At 43.4% G+C, this 23,868-nt stretch overlaps 1 protein-coding gene and 1 long non-coding RNA gene across 2 annotated transcripts in view; one reads left to right on the top strand and one right to left on the bottom strand.

The window, feature by feature from the left end:
* Positions 1 to 806: 806 nt before the first annotated feature.
* Positions 807 to 14,424, bottom strand: LOC122552939 (uncharacterized). Its single transcript, XR_006312559.2, has 3 exons — positions 14,403 to 14,424; positions 13,365 to 13,493; positions 807 to 1,760 (listed from the first exon to the last, which is right to left on the bottom strand). It is a non-coding gene; the product is annotated as an uncharacterized LOC122552939 (long non-coding RNA).
* Positions 14,425 to 14,589: 165 nt separating this feature from the next.
* LOC122552938 (zinc finger protein 292-like) overlaps positions 14,590 to 23,868 on the top strand; it is a 208,923-nt gene continuing 199,644 nt past the window's right edge. The window contains exon 1 of the mRNA XM_043696213.2: positions 14,590 to 14,718. Within this exon, the coding sequence (XP_043552148.2) occupies positions 14,590 to 14,718 (129 nt within the window). The remainder of the gene's footprint in view (positions 14,719 to 23,868) is intronic.

Genomic DNA, 23,868 nt, shown 5'->3' with positions numbered 1-23,868 from the left:
GACCGGACAGGATAAATGCAGGAAGGACATTCCAGATGACTGGAGAGTCCAGAATGAGGGTCACACATTAAGGATATGAACTAAGTCATTTAGGACTGAGACAAGGAGAAATTTCTTCACCCAAGCCTGTGGAATTCTCTGCTACACACCAAAACATTGAATGCTTTCAACGAGTTACCGTGTATACTTATTTAAGAGTTGGTCTCATAAAAGTCAACCCTTTACTCTTGGCCAAACAAAATCCTGTATTTTACATATATCTTGTGTAAAAGTGAAACCTACTATATTGCATTATAAACCTCTTACAAAGGAAACTGCATGTTCCCATTAACCCACTTAAATGAAATCGCATTTAGATTAGATTACTTACAGTGTGGAAACAGGCCCTTTGGCACAAGTCCACACTGACCCGCCGAAGCACAACCCACACAGACCCATTCCTCTACATTTACCTCTTCACCTAACACTACGGCAATTTAGCGTGGCCAATTCACCTAACCTGAACTTTTTTTTTGGACTGTGGGAGAATGTGCAAACTCCACACAGTCAGTTGACTGAAGCGGGAATTGAACCCGGGTCTCTGTCGCTGTGAGGCAGCAGTGCTAACCACTGTGCCACCATGCCGCCCCCATTCATACCAGTAAATCTACTCATCACACTTTGTTTATTATATTGCGTCTCTATTCATTACTCTACTTAGCCTACTTGGTTTACTTTGATTCATTCATTCATTCAGACCGGTACTAAGTCCATCAGTACTTAACGCATTTTTTCACTACACATCCAAAAGTTAATATCGTTAAAAAGTTAATCATTTTAATTGTGTCATTATATCTGAATAAAAAAAGCTATATTAGCTACATTTATCTTTAATTATTTGACAAATTTGTTAATGTTGCTGAGGTTGATAACATATGAGAGTAAATGGGAGGGGAATTGAAGAATTTGCGGGAAGGTTCATGATGTGCACACATTCAGAATTTAATAAATGCTTAATTTTAAGTGTGCCATTATACAAGGCCATGACGATGTTGAGTAGTGTGATTTTGCAGGATTTCAAAGAATCTTTGACATGCTAAATTTTCGTACTGGTATGTATAAATAAAATTTACTACCAGCAATTCATTCTTGCTTTTATCGGGTAATTACCTTTACCGTAATCCATTGTATTTTTCTTCTTTACCCAGGATTAGCTGCGAGATCAATTTGACTTCTGCTAATAATATGGTATTTTGAACTGCAGCATGAATTTCAGCCCTGAAAACTAGTACCTATGCATTAGTCGACCCTGTAAAACTGAACCTTTAAAAATAGTCTAAAAAAAATTGACTTTTACACAGTATATACTCAAGGGATTAGGAAGATAGTGGGAACAGGGTACTGAGTTGGTTGATTAGCCAGAATCATTTTGAATTGTATACCAGGTTCAAAGAACCAAATGATCTACTCACACTCCTATTTTCTATGTTGATGATACCCCTACCACCCTGCAGTAACCAAACTGAACATCCCTACCACAGCAGTGACTCTGAAAACTCTGCTGTGTATTTGTATATGATGAACTGTCACTTTAAAACACTAATCCTGTGACATTATAACGATGTTAGCCATTTTGAGCAGGAAATAGCTGCAGAGTGAATGCCTCTTCAATAAAGGTCCTGCTGTTTAACTCTTCTGCATTCTGGTCCTTCTTGGAATTTGACAATAGAAGAAAATTGGCTGCAAGGATAAAAACTGCTTAAAGGTCCACTTCATCATTCCTGAAAAATAAATCATATGCAGCTCTCAGTCATTTCAATGAAGAGAAGAAAAAACTCAAAATATGCCATAGCTGAACCAAAATAGATACATTCAACAAAATAAAAACCTCCACGGAAGAAATGACAGTGCAGAAGACGTTTGCCACATGCTCCACCCTGAAGGAACACTAAGTAATGAATACCCTGCACAGAATAATGTCGAGCTAGGTGTGCAGACTTGGTAAGAAAAGGTCGCTTCAGGAATAAGTGAGAAGAAGCAAAATAGGTTAAAATTTTTGTGATATATGTGTGTCCTTTCCACTTTTGAAGAAAATATAAAATGGTGGGAAATTTTGGTGCCATAGGCCAGTATGATGAAAATGCAAGGAACTGAAACTCCAACACAGAGATTCTACTATTTTGTTCAAGTTAACAAAATTGAAGCATGTATAATTGTCTCTATATGCCTGAGTATTATGGCGGGGAAAAATTTTAACCTGAGGAGCCTAGTATAGCCAGAGAAGCTGGGTTCTAAAAGTTACGAAGAAATAGTGAGAAACCTACAGAACCATTTTTCACTGAAACATCTGTGATTGCTAAAAAGGTTAGGAGTCCACAAATGCAACCAGCATAATGGTGAATCTATCCTACAATTCATAGCAATTTTAAACACGTTAACAGCATTCTGCAATTTCGGAGACAACTTAAATGATGCTATTAGAGAAAACCTGGCACATGGTTGAAAATGCAAAGCAATCCTGTCCTGAATAGTCCTAGACATCCAAGGTTTTCTGGGCTTGTTGCGCCTACATTTAATCTGAAAGGGAACATGTTGGGCCTGTACTCCAATACACCCCTTTTTGAATGCCTTCCACTATTCTACTGTAGATTTACTTTTAGGTAGCTGTTCTCAGTATACTTTGGCCAAATCCTATCTTATTTTAAAAAAATTTTTCTTCCCCCAATTCAAAACCCGTCTTGGAGGCCAACTTTTCCATAACAAACTTAAAACGTACAGTGTTATGGTTACCCTCACACTGAAATGCTTCCCCATTGTTACCTCGAACACTTGGCCAACTTCATTCTCCAACAGAAGGTTCGGCACTGCACCATCCCTTGTAAGGCCATCTAAGTGTTGACATATTTAGTTTTCCTGAACACCCTTCAAGAAATCTGTCCCCTTTAAAATGCTTTACAATATAACTATTCTGATTAATTAAATCCCCCATTATAATTAGCCTTGATTATTTTTACATACCTTAGGGAATGACTACATATCGGCTCCTCAATTGCTGACTGACTATTTCAGGGCTTATAATACACTCCTAACAGAGTCACTGCCTCTTCTTATTGCTAAGTTCAGCCCACAATGCCTCACTTGATGACCCTTCCAAAATATCACATCTCCTTACTGTAATAACTCACACCCTAAATGATAATGTGAAACCACCTCCACTTTTGCACCCTCCCCTGTCCTGCCTGAAGATCCTGCATCCCTGAATGTTAAGTTGTCCTGCAACCACATCTCTGTGATGGCAACAACAGTGCAGTTCCAATTGAGTCATACCCTTAACTCAATTGTCTTACCTCTAAAACTACTGTCATTAGAGGCCATCCAGCCTTGCCTCACTCTCGCAACACTCAATTCTCTGCCTTGATTCATTTTCTAAGTTATGCTGTTTCAAACCAGTGCAGTGTCCCATCTCTGCTGAACTAGTTTGAAGTCATCACAATAGCATTAGCAAATCCTCCCACACAAGCCCTCTGACAAAGGTATCAGCTTTAAGAACGGAAAACTCTTATGCGCAGAACCAAACGGGACTTCTGTACTATCTGCCTGTTTCTCCTTAATTGCATGGTGCTTATCTATTCCCTTCTTTCTTCCAGCCCTAAAAAATACAGTGTGACCACCTCTTTAAATGTGTTGTTCACGTAACTCAGCAACTTGAGCTCCACAACTCAGAGTTTATGCAGTTGGGAGCACTTCCTGCTATCCTGGCTCCCACAGAAGCAGGCCCAAATCCTGAACTGCAAACTTTTATAGTCACTGCTCAATGCACCTCTCCCACAAGCTCCAACACTTAAGAACAAAACATCTTCCTTGACTTTAATTGAGCTGAGGATTGACTGTGGCACAACATCATGGGCCGAAGGGCCTGTTCTGTGCTGTATTGTTCTATGTTCTAAATGACTTGGATGGACAGCACCAACTGCTGGGTGAGAAGGCCCTGACTGGTTTCCATGCAACTCCTGACTGATCTACTGCAAGTCCCCAGAATTGTTGCACAGGACCAAAAGACTGACTGTGGCCCTCCCTTTGGAATACAGTGATACAAATGTTTTGACTGCAGCAAGGGGCCAACTAACTATGCCCAAACCCCTGTCTTCCTAATAGACCCCACTCTTGACTTATGGTGCCAGGACTCCTTGAATGAAGACTGTCTTGCTTGACTTAACCAAAGAATACTCCCCTTAGACTTTGAGACATGGCCATTTTGTTGGAGCACTGCAGTGTGTTTGCTTCATAAGCTGCTCACACATGCTGCAGGTCAGACACTGACCCAGTATGTGTGTAAAGCTGCATGTCCACTCCCTTGACTAATCATTGCTGACAACCTTGAAAGTCTGCCTTGCTTTGTGTCTACACCATAGGGAAAGGTAAGACAGAAGTATTAAGTTTAAGGTCTGACTGAGTGGGAAAACCAGCAAATCGACAAGGGAGAAAACCTGTGAGCACCCAAGAAGTTGCAAAGTGAGTGAGTACTAAGAGAAGTGAGCATAGGTACAGCTGAGAACATAAGTGAGTCAAACAGTCAGGGCAGGCAGGGAAAAGGTTGGACTAATAAATTAAACTGCATTTATTTCAATGCAAGGGACCTAACAGGAAAGGCAGATGAACTCAGGGCATGGTCAGGAACATGGGACTGGAATATCTTAGCAATTACGGAAACATGGTTCAGGGATGGGCAGGACTGGCAGTTTAATGTTCCAAGATACAAATGCTACAGGAAGGATAGAAAGGGAGGCAAGAGAGGAGGGGGAGTGGCATTTTTGATAAGGGATAGCATTACAGCTGTGCTGAGAGAGGATATTCCCAGAAATACATTCAGGGAAGTTATTTGGGTGGAACTGAGAAATAAGAAAGGGATGATCACCTTATTGGGACTGTATTATAGACCCCCCAATAGTCAGAGGGAAATTGAGAAACAAACTTGTAAGGGAGATCTCAGCTATCTGTAAGAATAATAGGGTAATTATGGTAGGGGATTTTAACTTTCCAAACATCGACTGGGACTGCCAAAGTGTTAAAGGTTTAGGTGGAGAGGAATTTCTTAAGCGTGTATACGACAATTTTCTGATTCAGTATGTGGATTTACCTACTAGAGAAGATGCAAAACTTGACCTACTCTTGGGAAATAAGGCAGGGCAGGTGACTGAGGTGTCAGTGGGGGAGCACTTTGGGGTCAGCGACCATAATTCTATTCGTTTTAAAATAGTGATGGAAAAGGATAGACCAGATCTAAAAGTTGAAGTTCTAAATTGGAGAAAGGCCAATTTTGACGTTATTAGGCAAGAACTTTTGAAAGCTGATTGGAGGCAGATGTTCGCAGGTAAAGGGACGGCTGGAAAAATGGGAAGCCTTCAGAAATGAGATAACAAGAATCCAGAGAAAGTATATTCCTGTCAGGCTGAAAGGGAAGGCTGGTAGGTATAGGGAATGCTGGATGACTAAAGAAATTGAGGGTTTGGTTAAGAAAAAGAAGGAAGCATATGTCAGGTATAGACAGGATAGATCGAGTGAATCCTTAGAAGAGTATAAAGAAAGTAGGAGTATACTTAAGAGGGAAATCAGGAGGGAAAAACAGGGACATGAGATAGCTTTGGCAAATAGAATTAAGGAGAATCCAAAGGGGTTTTACAAATATGTTAAGGACAAAAGGGTAACTAGGGAGAGAATAGGGCACCTCAAAGATCAGTAAGGCGGTCTTTGTGTGGAGCCACAGAAAATGGGGGAGATACTAAATGAATATTTTTCATCAGTATTTACTGTGGAAAAGGATATGGAAGATATAGACAGTAGGGAAATAGATGGTGACATCTTGCAAAATGTCCAGATTACAGAAGAGGAAGTCTTGAAATGGTTAAAGGTGGATAAATCCCCAGAACCTGATCAGGTGTACCCGAGATCTCTGTGGGAAGGTACAGAAGTGATTGCTGGGAATTTTGCTGAGATATTTATATCATCGATAGTCACAGGTGAGGTGCCGGAAGACTGGAGGTTAGCAAACGTGGTGCCACTGTTTAAGAAGGGTGGTAAAGACAAGCCAGTGAACTATAGACCGGTGAGCCTAACCTCGGTGGTGGGCAAGTTGTTGGAGGGAATCCCGAGGGACTGGATGTACATGTATTTGGAAAGGCAAGGACTGATTAGGGATAGTCAACATGGCTTTGTGCGTGGGAAATCATGTCTCAAAAGCTTGATTGAGTTTTTTGAAGAAGTAACAAAGAAGATTGATGAGGGCAGAGCAGTAGACGTGATCTATATGGACTTCAGTTAGGCGTTCGACAAGGTTCCCCATGGGAGACTGATTAGCAAGATTAGATCTCATGGAATACAGGGAGAACTAGCCATTTGGATACAGAACTGGCTCAAAGGTAGAAGACAGAGGGTGGTGGAGGGTTGTTTTTCGGACTGGAGGCCTGTGACCAGTGGAATGCCACAAGGATCGGTGCTGGGCCCTCCACTTTTTGTCATTTATATAAATGATTTGGATGCGAGCATAAGAGGTACAGTTAGTAAGTTTGCAGATGACACCAAAATTGGAGGTGTAGTGGACAGCAAAGAGGGTTACCTCAGATTACAACAGTTTCTGGACCAGATGGGCCAATGGGCTGAGACGTGGCAGATGGAGTTTAATTCTGATAAATGAGAGGTGCTGCATTTTGGGAAAACAAACCTTTGCAGGACTTGTACACTTAATGGTAAGGTCTGAAGGAAAGTTGCTGAACAAAGAGACCTTGGAGTGCAGGTTCATAGCTCCTTGAAAGTAGAGTTGCAGATAGATAATTGTGAAGAAGGCGTTTGGTATGCTTTCCTTTATTGGTCAGAGTATTAGTACAGGAGTTGGGAGGTCATGTTGCGGCTGTACAGGACACTGGTTAGGCCACTGTTGGAATATTGCGTGCAATTCTGGTCTCCTTCCTATCGGAAAGATGTTGTGAAACTTGAAAGGGTTCAGAAAAGATTTATAAGGATATTGCCAGGGTTGGAGGATCTGAGCTACAGGGAGAGGCTGAACATGCTGGGGCTGTTTTCCCTGGAGCGTCGGAGGCTGAGGGGAGACCTTATAGAGACTTACAAAATTATGAGGGGCATGGATAGGATAAATAGACAAAGTCTTTTCCCTGGGGTCGGGGAGTCCAGAACTACAGGGCACAGGTTTAGGGTGCGAGGGGAAAGGTATAAAAGACACCAAAGGGGCAACTTTTTCACACAGAGGGTGGTATGTGTGTGGAATGAGCTGCCAGAGGATGCGGTGGAGGCTGGTATAATTGCAACATTTAAGAGGCATTTGGATGGGTATATGAATAGGAAGGGTTTGGAGGGATATGGGCCAGGTGCTGGCAGGTGGGACGAGATTGGGATGGGATATCTGGTCGGCATGGACGGGTTGGACCGAAGGGTCTGTTTCCATGCTGTACATCTCTATGACTATGACTCTGAAAGACAGCCTGATCCATACTAAAGTGGAGAACTGAGGTGCAAAATTGTATAAGTGGATCAGAGACTGCATGATGACGCAATGAGGTTGGTATGTGTTCACACTCAGTGGACTGCAGCATGCAGTTGATGACTACTGCCCAAGGTCGAGGCCCAGAGGAGCAAGCAGTGATTTAAAATTTGATTTTCAGGTTATTGTGATATATGTCACAGAAAAGGGCCCTTTGGCTCATCATATCCAGGCCTGTCGAAAACAACCACCTAACTATTCTAAACCCAAGTTCCAGCATTTGGCCCTTAGTCTTGTATGCCTTGGCATCGCAAGTGCATATCTAAACACTTTTAAACTTTTGAGGGTTTCTACCTCCATCACTCTTACAGGTAGGGAGTTCCAGATTCTCACTATCCTTTGCATGGAAAAGTGATTCCTCACATCACCTCTAAACCTCCTGATGCTTACCTCAAAGCTAAGTCCCCAGTCATTGATCCCTCTATCAAAGTTTCTTCCTGTCCACCCTGATTTTCTGTTTTTCAGCGGCAGCAGCAACTCAAAGGGCAGGAGCTTGCACCAGGGGCCTGCCGGGAGTGGTGAGTCATTGATTTGAGCCTTTAAAAACTTACGACGAGCGCGAGAGTCCTCCATTTCTGTTTTTCAGTGACAGCAGCAACTCGAGGGGCGGGAGCTTGCACCAGGGACCTGCCGGGAGTGGTGAGTCACTGATTTGTGCTTTTAAATTTGAAGTCAGAGAGCACAGGTTTCTGGGAAAGGAGGGACTTCTTATTTTTATTTCCGTCCTGCTATATAAGTCAGTGTCTTCTCAACCCGAGACCCTCCCTAGCTTTGTAGGGCCTCCCACCAACCACCTCCTCTAACCTTAAAGAACAGGGACATATTAGGTAAGCGTCTCTTTTTTACTTTATGACTAGCAGGGATGGCAGTGCAGGGAGAGCAATGTTCCTCCTGCATGATGTTTGAGGTCAGGGACATCCAAGTACACCTGCAGCAAGTGCACCCAACTCTCACTCCTCCAAGACCATGTTAGAGAACTGGAATGGGAGCTGGATGAACTTCAGAACATTCGGGAGGCAGAGGCTGTGATAGATAGGAGTTAGAGAAGTAGTTACTCCTAGGCAAGAAGAAAGCTGAGTGACTGTTTGAAAGGGGAAAAAAAAAGTCAGTGGAGGGATCCCCTGTGGTCGTTCCCCTGAAAAACATGTCTTGGATATTGTTGAGGGGAACGACTTACCAGGGCAAGCAGTGGGGCCCAGGTCTCTGGCACAGTGCCTGTCCCTGTTGCTCAGAAGGGAAGGAGGGAAAGGAGGAGAGTGTTAGTCATTGTGGACTCAATAGTTAGAGGCTCAGATCGAAGGTTTGTAGGGAACGAACGAGACTCGTGGTTGGTGCGTTGCCTCCCAGATGCCAGGGTCCGTGATGTCTCGGATCATATCTTTGGGGTCCTGAAGGGAGAGGGTGACCAGCTTCAAGTCGTTGTCCATGTCGGTACCAATGACATAGGTAGAAAGAGGGAGAGGGATGTAAGGCAGGATTTCAGTGAGCTAAGATGAAAGCTGAGAGCTAGAACAAACATAGTTATCATTTCTGGACTGTTACCCGTGCCACGTGATAGAGAGGCGAAGGACATGGAGAGATATCAGCTGAACACGTGGCTGCAAGGATGGTGTCGGAGGGAGGGTTTCAGGTTTTTGTATAATTGGGGCTCATTCTTGGGAAGGTGGGACTTGTACAAACAGGATGGTCTTCACTTGAACCAGAGGGGTACTAATATCCTGGGTGGGAAATTTGCTGGTGCTATTCGGGTGGGTTTAAACTAGCTCAGCAGGGGGATGGGAACGGAGGTGTAGTTGCAGTGCACAGGAGGATGAGAGTAGGAAGGACAGGGACAGGATTTCAGGGTCACAGGAATGTGCTGCCAAACTGGTTTGAAGTGTGTCTACTTCAACACCAGAAGTATCCAAACTAAGGACTATGATAGGTGAGCATGCAGCATGGATAGGTACCTGGGACTTCGATGTTGTGGCCATTTCGGAGATATGGAGAGAGCAGAGTGAGGAATAGATGTTGCCAGTTCCAGGGTTTAAATCTTTCATTAAAAACAGGCAAGGCAGTAAAAGAGGGGGAAGTGTGGCCTTGTTAATCAAAGATAGTATAATGGTGGCTGAGAGAATTTTTGATGAGGACTCGTCCACTGAGGTAATAGGGACTGAGGTTAGAAACAGGAGAAGAGAGGTCACACTGTTAGGATTTTTTTTATAGGCCTCCACAGGGTTCCAGGGAGGTGGAAGAGAGGATTAGCAAAATTATTCTGAGTAGGAGTGAAAGGAATAGGGTGGACATTATGGGGGACTTTAACTTCCCCAACATTGACTGGAAATGTTATAGCTCTAGTACGTCAGATAGATCAGTTTTTGTCCAATGTGTACAGGAGGGTTTCCTGACAGTATGTCGAAGGGCCGAAGAGGGGAGGCCACACTGGATCTGGTGCTTGGTAATGAACCAGGCCAGGTGTTTGATTTAGTTGTAGGTGAGCACTTCGGAGAGAATGACCATAATTCAGTTACATTTAGTTTAGCAACGGAAAGGGATAGGTACATGCCACAGGTCAAGAGTTATCGATGGGGCAAGGGCACTTAGGCTAGAATTAGGATGCATAGAATGGGGTAGCAAAATGCAGGGAATGCTGACAATGGAAATGTGGAGCTGGTTTAAGGAACAGATATTGCATGGCCTTGATAGGTATGTCCCTGTCAGGCAGGGAGGAAGTGATAAAGTAATGGAACCATGGTTTACTACAGAAACTGCATCTCTTGTTAAGAAGAAGGAAGCTTATGTGTTAATGAGGCGAGATGGTTCCGATGAGGCAATGGAGACTTACAGATAAGCTAGGAAGGATTTAAAGAGAGAGTTAAGAAGAGCAAAGAGAGGACGAGCAGTTTTTAGCAAACAGAATAAAGGAGAACCCTAAAGCTTTCTATAGCTATGTGAGGAATAAAAGGATGATTAGGGTAGGAATAGGGCCAGTCAAAGACAGAAGTGGGAAGTTGAGAAGTGGACCCTGTAGAGATCGGAGTGATGCTAAATGAACATTTCTCATCGGTGTTCACTCAGGAAAAGGAGAATATTGTAGAGGAGAAGAATGAGGTATGAGATATTAGACTAGAAAGGATTGAGGTTAGTTACGCACAGGTGTTATCAATTCTAGAAAGCCTGAAAGTAGACACGTCCCCTGGATCAGATGGGAGTTATCCGAGGATTCTCTGGGAAGCTAGGGAGGAGATAACAGAGCCTTTGGCTTTGATATTTGAGTCTACAGGATTTGTACCTGAGGACTGGAGAATTGCAAATGTTGTGCCCTTGTTCAAGAAGGGCAGCAGAGATGACCCAGGTAATTATAGGCCAGTGAGCCTTACTTCTGTTGTAGGAAAGGTTTTGGAAAGGATTATAAGAGATAAGATTTTTAATCATCTAGCAAGCAACAATTTGATTTCAGATAGTCAACATGGTTTCGTCAAGGGCAGGTCATGTCTCACAAACCTCATTGAGTTTTTTTGAGAAGGTGACCAAGCATACAGAGGAGGGTAGGGCAGTTGACGTGGTATACGTGGACTTCAGTAAAGCTTTTGATAAGGTTCCATATGGTAGGCTGATGGAGAAAATGCAGAGGCATGGAATGGAGGGTGATTTAGCAGTTTGGATTAGAAACTGGCTTTCTGGAAGGAGGCAGCGAGTGGTGGTTGATGGAAAATATTCAGCCTGGAGTCCAGTTACTAGTGGTGTTCCACAAGGATCTGTTTTGGGACCACTGCTGTTTGTCATTTTTATAAATGACAGACGCAGACATAGGTGGATGGATTAGTAAATTTGCAGACGACACTAAAGTTGGTGCAGTAGTGGACAGTTTGGAAGAATGTTGCAGGGGGACTTGGATAAACTGCAGAATTAGGCTGAGAAGTGGCAAATGGAGTTCAATGCAGCTAAATATGAGGTGATGCACTTTGGAAAGAATAACAGGAAGGCAGAGTACTGGGTCAATGGAAAGCTTCTTGGTAGTGTGGATGTGCAGAGGGATCTTGGAGTCCATGTGCATCGATCCCTGAAAGTTGCCACCCATGTGGATAATGCTGTTAAGAAAGCATACGGTGTGTTAAGTTTCTTTGGTAGAGGGATTGAGTTCCAGAACCGCAATATCATGTTGAAACTATACAAAATGATGGTGCGGCCACACTTGGAATATTGTGTACAGTTCTGGTCACCCCATAACAGGAAGGATGTGGAAGCATTGGACAAGGTGCAGAGGAGATTTATCAGGATGTTGCCTGGTCTGGAGGGAAGGTCTTATGAGGAAAGGCGGAGAGACTTGAGTCTGTTCTCATTGGAAAGAAGAAGGCTAAGGGGGGGGTTTGATAGAGATATACAAGATGATAAGAGGATTAGATAGGGTAGACAGTGAAAGATGTTTTTCTGGGATGATGACATCAGCTTGTACAAGAGGACATAACTACAAATTGAGGGGTGATAGATTTAATACAGGTATCAGAGGCAAGTTCTTTATGCAGAGAGTAGTAAGGCCGTGGAATGCCATACTTGCTAATGTAGTCAACTCAGCCACATTAGGAAGATTTAAACAATCCTTAGATAAGCACATGGATGATTTTGGGATAGTGTAGAGGGACGAGCTGAGAATACATCACAGGTCAGCACAACATCGAGGGCCGAAGAGCCTGTTCTGCGCTGTATTGTTCTATGTCGATACCTCTCGATTTTGTACATCTCAATGGTGTCTCTCTCAATCTTTTCTGCTCAAAGGAAAACAACCCCAGTCTCTCCAATCTTTCTTCATAACTGAAAGTTCCAGCCAGGCAACATCCTGGTAAATCTCCTCCAGTGCTATCGCATCCCTCCTATAATATGGATTCTAGAACTGGTAGAACAATTATCTAGTTGTGGCCTGACCAATATTTTATACAGATCACAACTTGTCTCTGTCTAGTTCTCTGTCAGTTGAGGGAAAAGGAAAATGCTTATTAATGAGGTGAGATTAGGCACAAAGTACATGCAAATATGCCTCTTGCTGCTCACTAGTGAGAATCACGCTTCACCATACAAAGCTCGGCTGCAGAATTTGACTCTTTCTATATGTCAAAAGTCTCATCACTGCCATTCTCACTGTATTTTCCCAACAAACTCACCATTGGCCACATCATTAAAGGGCTAGGAGATTTCCACCCATTGCTTTCAATAGACAGAAATTCATAGCAGTTTCTAAAGTTAATTTTTAATTGCTGTTCTCCTTTGCAAGTATATTTGCTATATTCCTATATTTTTTCATTCATTGCATACTCTTATCTCTCCTAGGCTGCTGTATTTCAATTTCCATGCATTGCATCTTTTTGAGCTTGATACCATCTCTTCATGTTTTAAAAATTAGATTAGACACCTTACAGCAAGAAAACAGGCCCTTCAGCCCAACAAATCCACACCAACCCTCACAATGATGCCCTGCCCTGCATGACTGAGCATCCCGTGGAGGGACTGCTCAAATTCTCCAGCACCAGGAAATGGTTATAGTAGGTGACCCGACCCCTTTTACAATACATAAAGAATCATTATAAATTTAATCCTTTTGTCCTCTTTTGGAGATCCCAGTCGTCAAACACCCATTTGCAAAATTTTAAAGCCGTATACTGGTAGAGCTAGTTGTGCTGAATCTTATTTTTGATATGGGAAGACTTCAGTAACTTCTACAGTGTCTACCAATAATAATATAATAATGGAAATGTAAGTGGTTTGCTAGGGTGGGCTGTAGGCTGATTTTTGGTCTAGCTAATGTTGAGGAATGTTTTATGTGCAGAGCTGAAGAAGTTAAAGATAGTGTGAAATTTACTTGAAACCGGGCCCAAAACAGCACAGTAGTCAGCATATCTCCAGCAGCTGCAGTCCTCACTTTCTCCAAGTCGTCAGCATATTACAAGTAGTAGATAGTTAGATAGTCATGTGACTCTTGCCCCTCAGCCTGTTAAGATAAAGATTCAGAGTTGAAGCTCAGCCATAAACCATTCTGGAAGTTGTCACAGCTGTGTTCCATTATCAGCCTGAGGTAGACAGTGAAGCGAGATGATGCAGCCACACAACCTTGGACTCTCAACATAGAAAAGGGGGTTAGTATCTAATCAGTTCCAATTGATTGCTCAAATACCATAATGTTGGAGTGGCAGGATAGTAACAGATTTTGCTGAGCATTCAAGTGCGATGGATTTTCCAAAGGGCTTTTTAGTTGGAGTCAAAAGCTTTTCACAGATCAACACAAGCCATGGGGGTCCCATGGCCTTTGGCTATCCAATAGATGAAGAATGACCTGTAGAGATATAACGCTGATAGTCTCAAATTCTCAGATGTTGGGATGAATAGCTAGTACTATTTTCACTTTCTGACAATGGTGAAATACCATTCTCTGGCAACCAGAGGACTTTGTGGGAGGATGTTCACAAATACCTGAATCGTCTCATCAATGAAGACCTATTTCCTGAGATAGTGTAGTTTCAGGCCAATCAGGGGAATTCACAAATGCTTCTATTGCTTGACGATTCCAAGTGTTCAGAACAGTACGAACAGCTCCAGTATATGAATTTGTTGTATATATTAAAATGCGCTATTAAACTATTGTTTTTACAACTTGCTTCACTGTTGGTACTTGCATATCTTTCTACGCATTGAGAAGTTTACAGACTGGAGAGATATTACTGTTTCGGAGTGAAATTTAAGTTCAAGAGGTATGGTCACCTCAAATTCACTTCTACATTTAAAAGGCTGAAACGCCGAATATTTCAACGTGTTTGGCATCTTTTTGGTCATACGTCTCGCCTCTGAAATGTAAGCGAAACCATAACTATTTCGTTACGCAAGATCCCGGCAATATACTTACCTACGGTCATTTTCCTTTCCTACCTTCGAAAGAGCTTAAACCTGATGACAACGCCTACACCCACTCACGTGGTACCGCCATTTTCGCGGTTTCCCCACTCCTGAGGTCCGTGGAAATCGACCAACCAGCAGCGTAGCGTAGCGGACGTCACAGCGTGGCGCGTAACGGGCACGAGCGCAGCAGAAAGATGGCGGACAGGGAGGTAGATGCGGACGTTAAAAGCCTGACGGACAACCTACGAGAGCTGGCCAACGAGTTGTTGGAGCTCGGCGTGTCTGTGCAGTCTTCCGGGGATTACTGCCAGCGCTTCTGTCAGGTTAGTAGTGAATTTGGTGGGAGGGTCTTTGCGCCTTTAATTAGTGGAGCCTCCCTCTTATTGCAGATGTATAAATATGTGTTCTGGAGGGGGGCGGGTAACGGCTCTTAGCATTGTCGTTCTTTGTTAATTACGGCGATTTTTTTTTGTGTCGAATATTCACGGCCTTCTGTGCGCCACTGCGATTACTTCCACTTCCAAATCCGCCCCTGATCCTTCTTTGTTTTCGTTGCGGTGGTGGCATATGTTCGCTGCGCAATATCTTTAACTAAAAAAAGGTTGAAAGCGGCAGTGTGTAAATACAAGAAGGGGGAGGGGATGGGAGGAGAGGCGGGGGATGGGCTAGGCTGGAACGCACAGACGATACAGCTGATTGTAACTCCAGTGGGTCCCAGAACCTTGCTCGCCATCCCTCTTGTGACTTAGCCCGTTTCTTTCTTGAGTGCTTTTTTTTTGAAAAAAATTAAATATATTGATCTAATTTTTAAATGTAGAGAGCTGAACTTTAGTTAGTTGATGGATCCGAACATTTTTGCTTCCTTTTTATTATGCAATCTACAACAGTCTTGAAAAGGAATTTGTATTATTGTGTATTCCATCTTTCTTTCAGATAATATTCAAAAGTTAATTTCGCCCGCATTGCAAAACTACTTTATGGAAAGTTTTCATGTGGAACTGATGTGCATGCAATCCACAAATTTCTAAAAAGGTGGAGATAAGCTTAATTGAGTTGTAAAGAATCTGTTGATTAGTGGAAGATTATTTACAGTCCATGCAAAGATGCTTTTAAATAAAATAACCAGTGACATTATTTAAATTACTTTTACTACTTTTGAGGTAGAAGTGACCTGTACAAGAAGGATGGATTGCACCTAAATTGGAAAGGGACTAATATACTGGCAGGGAGATTTGCTAGAATTGCTTGGGAGGATTTAAACTAGTAAGGCGGGGGTGTGGGATCCAGGGAGATAGTGAAGAAAGGGATCAATGTGAGACTGATACAGCTGAGAACAGACGTGAGTCAAACAGTCAGGGCAGGCAGGGAAAAGGTAGGACTAATTAACTGCATTTATTTCAATGCAAGTGGTCTAACAGGGAAGGCAGATGAACTCAGGGCATGGTTAGGAACATGGGACTGGCATATCATTAGCAATTATGGAAACATGGCTTAGGGATGTGCAGGACTGGCAGCTTAATGTTCCAGGATACAAATGCTACAGGAAGGATGGGAAGGGAGGCAAGAGAGGAGGGGGAGTGGCCTTTTTGATAAGGGATAGCATTACAGCTGTGCTGAGGGAGCATATTCCAGGGAAGTTATTTGGGTAGAACTGAGAAATAAGAAAGGGATGATCACCTTATTGGGATTGTATTATAGGTCCCCCAAGAGTCAGAGGGAAATTGAGAAACAAACTTGTAAGGGAGATCTCAGCTATCTGTAAGAATGATAGGGTAGTTATGGTAGGGGATTTTAACTTTCCAAACATCGACTGGGACTGACATAGTGTTAAAGGTTTAGATGGAGAGGAATTTCTTAAGCGTGTATAAGACAATTTTCTGATTCAGTATGTGGATGTACCTACTAGAGAAGGTAAAGGGTTGGCTGGAAAATGGGAAGCCTTCAGAAATGAGATAACAATAATCCAGAGAAAGTATATTCCTGTCAGGGTGAAAGGAAAGGCTAGTAGGTATAGGAAATGCTGGATGACTAAAGGAATTGAGGGTTTGGTTGAGAAAAAGAAGGAAGCATATGTCAAGTATAGACAGGATAGATCGAGTGAATCCTGAGAAGAGTATAAAGAAAGTAGGAGTATACTTAAGAGGGAAATCCAGGAGGGAAAAACAGGGACATGAGATATCTTTGGCAAATAGAATTAAGGAGAATCCAAAGGGTTTTTACAAATATATGAAGGACAAAAGGGTAACTAGGGAGAGAATAGGGCACCTCAAAGATCAGCAAGGTGGCCTTTGTGTGGAGCCACAGAAAATGGGGGAGATACTAAATGAATATTTTGCATCAGTATTTACTGTGGAAAAGGATATGGAAGATATAGACTATAGGGAAATAGATCTTGCAAAATGTCCAGATTACAGAGGAAGCAGTGCTGGATGTCTTGAAACGGTTAAAGGTGGATAAATCCCCAGGACCTGATCAGGTATACCTGAGAACTCTGGACCTCTTGCTGAGATTTGTATCAGCGATAGTCACCGGTGAGGTGCTGGAACACTGGAGGTTGGCAAAAGTGGTGCCACTGTTTAAGTAGGGTGGTAAAGACAAGCCAGGGAACTATAGACCAGTGAGCCTGACCTCAGTGGTGGGCAAGTTGTTGGAGGGAATCCTGAGGGACAGGATGTACATATATTTGGAAAGGCAAGGACTAATTTGGGATAGTCAACATGGCTTTGTGCATGGGAAATCATGTCTCTCAAACTTGATTGCATTGTTTGAAGAAGTAACAAAGAAGATTGAGGGCAGAGCAGTAGATGTGATCGATATGGACTTCAGTTAGGTGTTCGACAAGGTTCCACATGGGAGACTGATAGCAAGATTAGATCTCATGGAATATAGGGAGAATTAGTCATTTTAGATACAGAATTGGCTCAAAGGTAGAATACAGAGGGTGGTGGAGGGTTGTTTTTCAGACTGGAGGCCTGTGATCAGTGGAGTGCCACAAGGATCGATGCTGGGCCCTTTTACTTTTTGTCATTTACATAAACGATTTGGATGCGAGCATAAGAGGTACAGTTAACAAGTTTGCAGATGACACCAAAATTGGAGGTGTAGTGGACAGCGAAGAGGGTTACCTCAGATTACAAGGGGATCTGGGCCAATGGGCTGAGAAGTGGCAAATGGAGTTTAATTCAGATAAATGTGAGGTGCTGCATTTTGGGATAGCAAAGATTAGCAGGACTTATACACTTAATGGTAATGTCCTCGGGTATGTTGCTGAACAAAGAGATCTTGGAGTGCAAGTTCATAGCTCCTCGAAAGTGGAGTCACTGGTAGATCGGATAGTGAAGAAGGCGTTTGGTATGCTTTCCTTTATTGGTCAGAGTATTGAGTACAGAAGTTGGGAGGTCATGTTGCGGCTATACAGGATATTGGTTAGGCCACTTGGAATATTGTGTGCATTTCTGGTCTCCTTCCTATCGGAAAGATGTTGTGAAACTTGAAAGAGTTCAGAAAAGATTTATAAGGATGTTGCCAGGGTTGGAGGATCTGAGCTACAGGGAGAGGCTGAACAAGCTGGGGCAGTTTTCCCTGGAGCGTCAGATGCTGAAGGGTGACATTATAGAGGTTTACAAAATTGAGGGGCATGGATAGGATAAATAGACAAAGCCTTTTCCCTGGGGTCGGGGAGTCCAGAACTCGATATGGACTTCAGTTAGGTGAGAGGGGGAAGATATAAAAGAGATCTGAGGGGCAACTTTTCACGCAGAGGGTGGGAAGTGTATGGAATGAGCTGCCAGATGATGTGGTGGAGGCTGGTACAATTGCAACATTTAAGAGGCATTTGAATGGGTATATGAATAGGATGGGTTTGGAGGGATATGGGCTGGGTGCTGGTAGGTGGGATTAGATTGAGTTGGGATATCTGGTCGGTATGGACGGGTTCGACCGAAGGATCTGTTTCCATGCTGTACATCTCTATGACTCTGACTCTATTCAAGTTATTTGAAAGGCACATCTCAGCTATGTCTTGACTCTGGTGAACGTACCCAGCTATTTAATGTGAAGCTGTAGGTACTTCACAAATGTACAAGTGTAGGTGGAGGAAGTATTATGTTATTCCATATCAACTTATGAAGGTTCTTGTGGCACAGGAGGCTTGGATTGAAATCCCACCTGTTCCATAGGTATGTCATAACATCTGTAAACAGGTTGATTTTCAAATAACTATAATTCATTCATTCTACATTGCAATTTTCCTTTTATAATCAATCCCAAATTTTGCTTCCTTTGTAGTTTTGCATACATGTAAAATGCAGGATACAAACTCCAAGATGTCAGGAAAAGTTGGCCAAAAACAAAGTTTGACTGATTTTAGCAATTACAAATGAGACCTACTTTCAAATAGATGGAATTTTGATCCCCAATATGTTATAACTCCTGAGGTTTGGTATAATTTTGTTTGCATGGTGTTATCCTTGAGCCCAACCTTTAGCTGCTATTATGATATTAAATGCTTACCTCTTAATTTCAGCTTCAGTGCAAAAGAGAAGCTGCAACATATATTTGGGAAAGCGATACTTGCAAGAAATGAAAGCAGAAATTCAAATCCAGGTGTATGATTCTGCTGATCACAGGCTTAGATGATATGGTTAATGATGTTATCCAAAATCATGCATGTCAATCACTTATTCGTTTGCACACATCTTTTGTTCATCAATCTACTGCTATGGTTTTAGAGTGAATGTAAAAAGTTAACATTTCACTGGTGCTATTGTAAAGAAATAGCTGGCAAGAGTTGTTTGTACTTAATTTTATTGCTTTCTTGAGCTGTGCTTTTTTTGTGGTTAAAGATATTAACAATAGAATGTTATTCCAGTGCTGTCATGGAGTTTTACTGTTGGATATCAAATAACTATTTGTTTATCTATATGTTATAACTATATATACTGACTTGGTCAGTCCACAGATCAGTCAAAAGCATATTCATACAGTTGTTCTCCTGTTCATTTCTCTCTCTCAATCCTTCTGTTATGTAAATGCACAGGGGCACTTGTCAGCATAACTTTATTAGTAATCCTTTCAGTGATAGAACATTTTATAGTTAATGGGCCATGTCTAATTTTTTTCTCTCTTGTAATGACATTGCTGATCCATGCACTAAATCCACACACAGCTTTAATAAATTACGCAGTCACAACAGGTGTGGTCAACGCCTCAAGCTCCGAAGTCAGAAAATGAGAGCTATTAGAAAATGGCTGCAGAGCTCAAGTCTTTTAACCATATCTTTGGTTTTAAAAAGGAATGCTTTGTGTTTCACTAAATGCTTTTTAAAAACAAATATACAGTGTAGTGTAATGTAATTTCAGTAACGGAACGAGGACATACCACAACCAAAAGGACTAGCCACACTACCATACATCAGGAGCATCTCAGAACTGACAGCCAGACTACTGCGACCCCTAGGACTCATAACGGCACACAAACCAACAGCCACGCTCAGACAACAACTCACCAGAACGAAGGACCCGATACCCAACATGAGCAAAACTAATGTAGTGTACAAAATACCATGCAAGGACTGCACAAAACACTATATAGGACAAACTGGAAGACAGCTAACAATCCGCATACATGAACATCAACTAGCCACGAAACGACACGACCATCCTTAGTAGCCACACACGCAGACAACAAGCAACATGAATTCGACTGGGACAACACTACTATCATAGGGCAAGCCAGACAGAGAACAGCCAGGGAATTCCTAGAGGCATGGCATTCATCCACAAACACATCGACCTGGACCCAATATACCAACCACTACAGCGGACAGCTGAAACTGACAACCGGAAGTGGCAGGGACAGACCACTATAAACACCGGAGGAAACATCAAAGAAGCGCTTTGCAGGAGGCTCCCAAGCACTGATGATGTCGCCTAGCCAGGGGACGAAACGTTTGCAACAAAAACTTCCAGCTCGGCGAACAGAACCACAACAACGAGCACCCGAGCTACAAATCTTCGCACAAACTTTGAACAGATTTAATATGGCTGTTATGCCTAGGTCACTACCATAATTCCTCCTCCTCCCCCCCCCCCCCCCCCCCCCCCCCCCCCCCCCCCTTCCCAAAATTATGCTCAAGCACATGCAGACAAGCACACACTTTGCCAGGATCCTACCATTGACCGCTGGACTTTCATGTGATTTGGCCCTAAGTTCTGAAATTCCGTCCCTAAACTTTTCCAACACTCTGCACAAAGAAATTCTTAAATTTACCTTTGACTAAATTCTATGTAAGATGATGTACATGAATATTTTTTCATTCTAATTATGGAAAACTGAAAAATTTTCAAGATCGTTTCGAATTCTGTGGCATTATCTGTGCTCGTGCTCTAAGAAGGAATAGGGTTTTTAACTTTTGTATAAAAGTGTTTGCTGAGCTTTTCAGGCCTAGTTCTTTTTTCACTTTTTTTTTCCCTATTGTATTGCAACAGGAATAGATACAGCATATGGAAGATTTCATCAATTTCTTGATCATAGAACAATGCAACTAGACTGTGTGTCTAATATTCTATTATCTGTTAACAAGAAGTCATACTTTTGAAATGTAAATTGTCTTGATCTTGAAATAACAAAATATCAGTTTCCCAATTGCCCATACCATGAATTGTTGGTAGTAGCACTGGACTCTGTTAACTATCGTGGACTGATATCATTGCTACTTGTATTTGAATGCAGTGCAATGTTTCAGTAAGAGTCTATAAGTTTCTCTACAGTTGTAAAGCTGTATAGGGCACATTTGTTTTATTGGAGGCCATTCGGAAAAGGTTCGCTAGGATGATCCTTGGTATGGATGGATTGTCCTGTGAGCAAATTGGCTTTAAAAGAATGAGGAGAAAGTGAGGACTGCAGATGCTGGAGATCAGAGCTGAAAACGTGTTGCTGGAACAGCGCAGCAGGTCAGGCAGCATCCAAGGAACAGGAGAACCGACGTTTCAGGCACAAGCCCTTCTTCAGGGCTCATGCCCAAAACGTCGATTCTCCTGTTCCTTGGATGCTGCCTGACCTGCTGCACTGTTCCAGCAACACATTTTCAGCACCACCAATCTGGTCTATTGCATTTGCTGTACCCAGCATGGCCTACTGGAACCAAAAGAGAGAATGCTGGAAAATCTCAGCAGGTCTGGCAGCATCTGTAAGGAGAGAAAAGAGCTGACGTTTTGAGTCAAACTGACCCTTTGACAAAGCTTTGACTCGAAACGTCAGCTCTTTTTTTTCCTTACAGATGCTGCCAGACCTGCTGAGGTTTTCCAGCGTTTTCTCTTTTGGTTTCAGATTCCAGCATCCGCAGTAATTTGCTTTTATGGCCTACTGGACATTGGAGAAGTCAAATGTAGACTGAGTGACTGCTTTGCACAACACCTCCAGTTTGTACACCAACATGACCCTGACCTTCTATAACCAGTCATTTTAAAACTGCATCCTGCTTACCTGTCTGTCCTCTGCATGTTGCAATGCTGCAGTGAATCACAGTGCAAACTGGAGGAACATCTTCAGACTTCGTATTGATTTTAATACTATTTTTTAGGTTGTGAAGTCATCTCTTCCCTTTCTTTTGGCTTTGCTTGTCACTATAATCTCCTCTGTTGTCCTGGTGGAGGCAGATGTGATGGCATTTAAGGAACTTTCACATATTTGTGTGCTCATGTAAGGAATGTTGGGTTGTGGGCCAAGGGCAGGTAGAAGGGATTAGTTTAATTTGATATCATGATTGGTACAACATTATGCATCAAAGGCCCTGTTCCTATACATTTATGTTCTGTCACAATTTCCCCCCCGACGTGATCGACGATGCCCTCCACCGCATCTCCTCCACTTCCCGCTCCTCTGCCCTTGAGCCCCGCCCCTCCAACCGCCACCAGGACAGAACCCCACTGGTCCTCACCTACCACCCCACCAATCTCCATGTACAGCGCATCATCCGCCGTCACTTCCGCCACCTCCAAACGGACCCCACCACCAAGGATATATTTCCCTCCCCTCCTCTATCAGCTTTCCGTAGAGACCACTCCCTCCACGACTCCCTTGTCAGATCCGGCACGGTGGCACAGTGGTTAGCACTGCTGCCTCACAGCGCCAGAGACCCGGGTTCAGTTCCCGCCTCAGGCGACTGACTGTGTGGAGTTTGCACATTCTCCCCGTGTCTGCGTGGGTTTCCTCCGGGTGCTCCGGTTTCCTCCCACAGTTCCAAAGATGTGCAGGTCAGGTGAATTGGCCATGCTAAATTGTCCGTAGTGTTAGGTAAGGGGTAAATGTAGGGGTATGGGTGGTTTGCGCTTCGGCGGGTCGGTGTGGACTTGTTGGGCCGAAGGGCCTGTTTCCACACTGTAAAGTAATCTAATCTAATCCATACCCCCCACCAACCCAACCTCCACTCCCGGCACCTTCCCTTGCAACCGCAGGAGGTGCAACACTTGCGCCCACACCTCCCCCCTCACTTCTCTCCAAGGCCCCAAAGGAAACTTCCATATCCGCCACAGATTCACCTGCACCTCCACCCACATTATCTACTGCAGCCGGTGTGGCCTCCTCTATATTGGGGAGACAGGCCGCCTACTTGCGGAGCGATTCAGAGAGCACCTCTGGGCCACCCGGACGAACCAACCCAATCACCCTGTAGCACAGCATTTCAACTCCCCCTCCCAGTCCACCGAGGATATGCAGGTCATTGGACTCATCCACCGCCAAACCACAACAACGCGACGGTCGGAGGAGGAGCGTCTTATCTTCTGACTGGGAACCCTCCAACCACAGGGGATGAACTTGGACTTCACCAGTTTCTTCATCCCCCCCTCCCCCCACCTTGTCTCAGCCGAATCCCTCCAGCCCGGCACCGCCTTCCTGACCTGCAGTCTTCTTCTTGACCTCTCCGCCTTCACCCTACTCCGACCTATCACCCTCACCTTGACCTCTTTCCACCTATCACATTTCCAACGCCCCCCCTCCAAGTCCCTCCTCCCTACCTTTTATCTTCTCCTGCTGAACACTCTCTGCTCATTCCTGAAGAAGGGCATGTGCCCGAAACGTCGAATCTTCTGTTCCCTAGATGCTGCCTGACCTGCTGTGCTGTTCCAGCAATAAAGTTTCAGCTATGTTCTGTCATAGCCTAATTCTTAACACCTCTGTCCAGTATTGACCTTGTGGTGGTTGTGGGTGTTTTCGCCGAGCTCGTAAGTTGATTTGCAGATGTTTCATCCCCTGTGTAGTGACTTCAGTGCCTTGGAGCCTCCTGTGAAGTGCTGTTGTACTGTCTGTTCTGGAATTTATTTGATTCTGTTCTTGCTATTTTTGTTTGCTTGTCCTGTAATCATTGTGTTGTCACCGTTGAATTTGTGGTCCTTGTCATTTGTGTGGTACTAAGGTCATGGCTGGTCATGGCATTCAGTGGCTAGTTGGTGTTTGTGAATGTAGATTGTCTG

This window comes from Chiloscyllium plagiosum, unplaced genomic scaffold (genome assembly GCF_037043375.1).
Source record: "Chiloscyllium plagiosum isolate Xiang-an unplaced genomic scaffold, Cpla_swu_hap1 HiC_scaffold_10, whole genome shotgun sequence".
NCBI lineage: Eukaryota > Metazoa > Chordata > Chondrichthyes > Orectolobiformes > Hemiscylliidae > Chiloscyllium > Chiloscyllium plagiosum.
The sequence above is the reverse complement of the archived record's forward strand: the minus strand, read 5'-3'. Positions and strand labels throughout refer to the sequence as shown.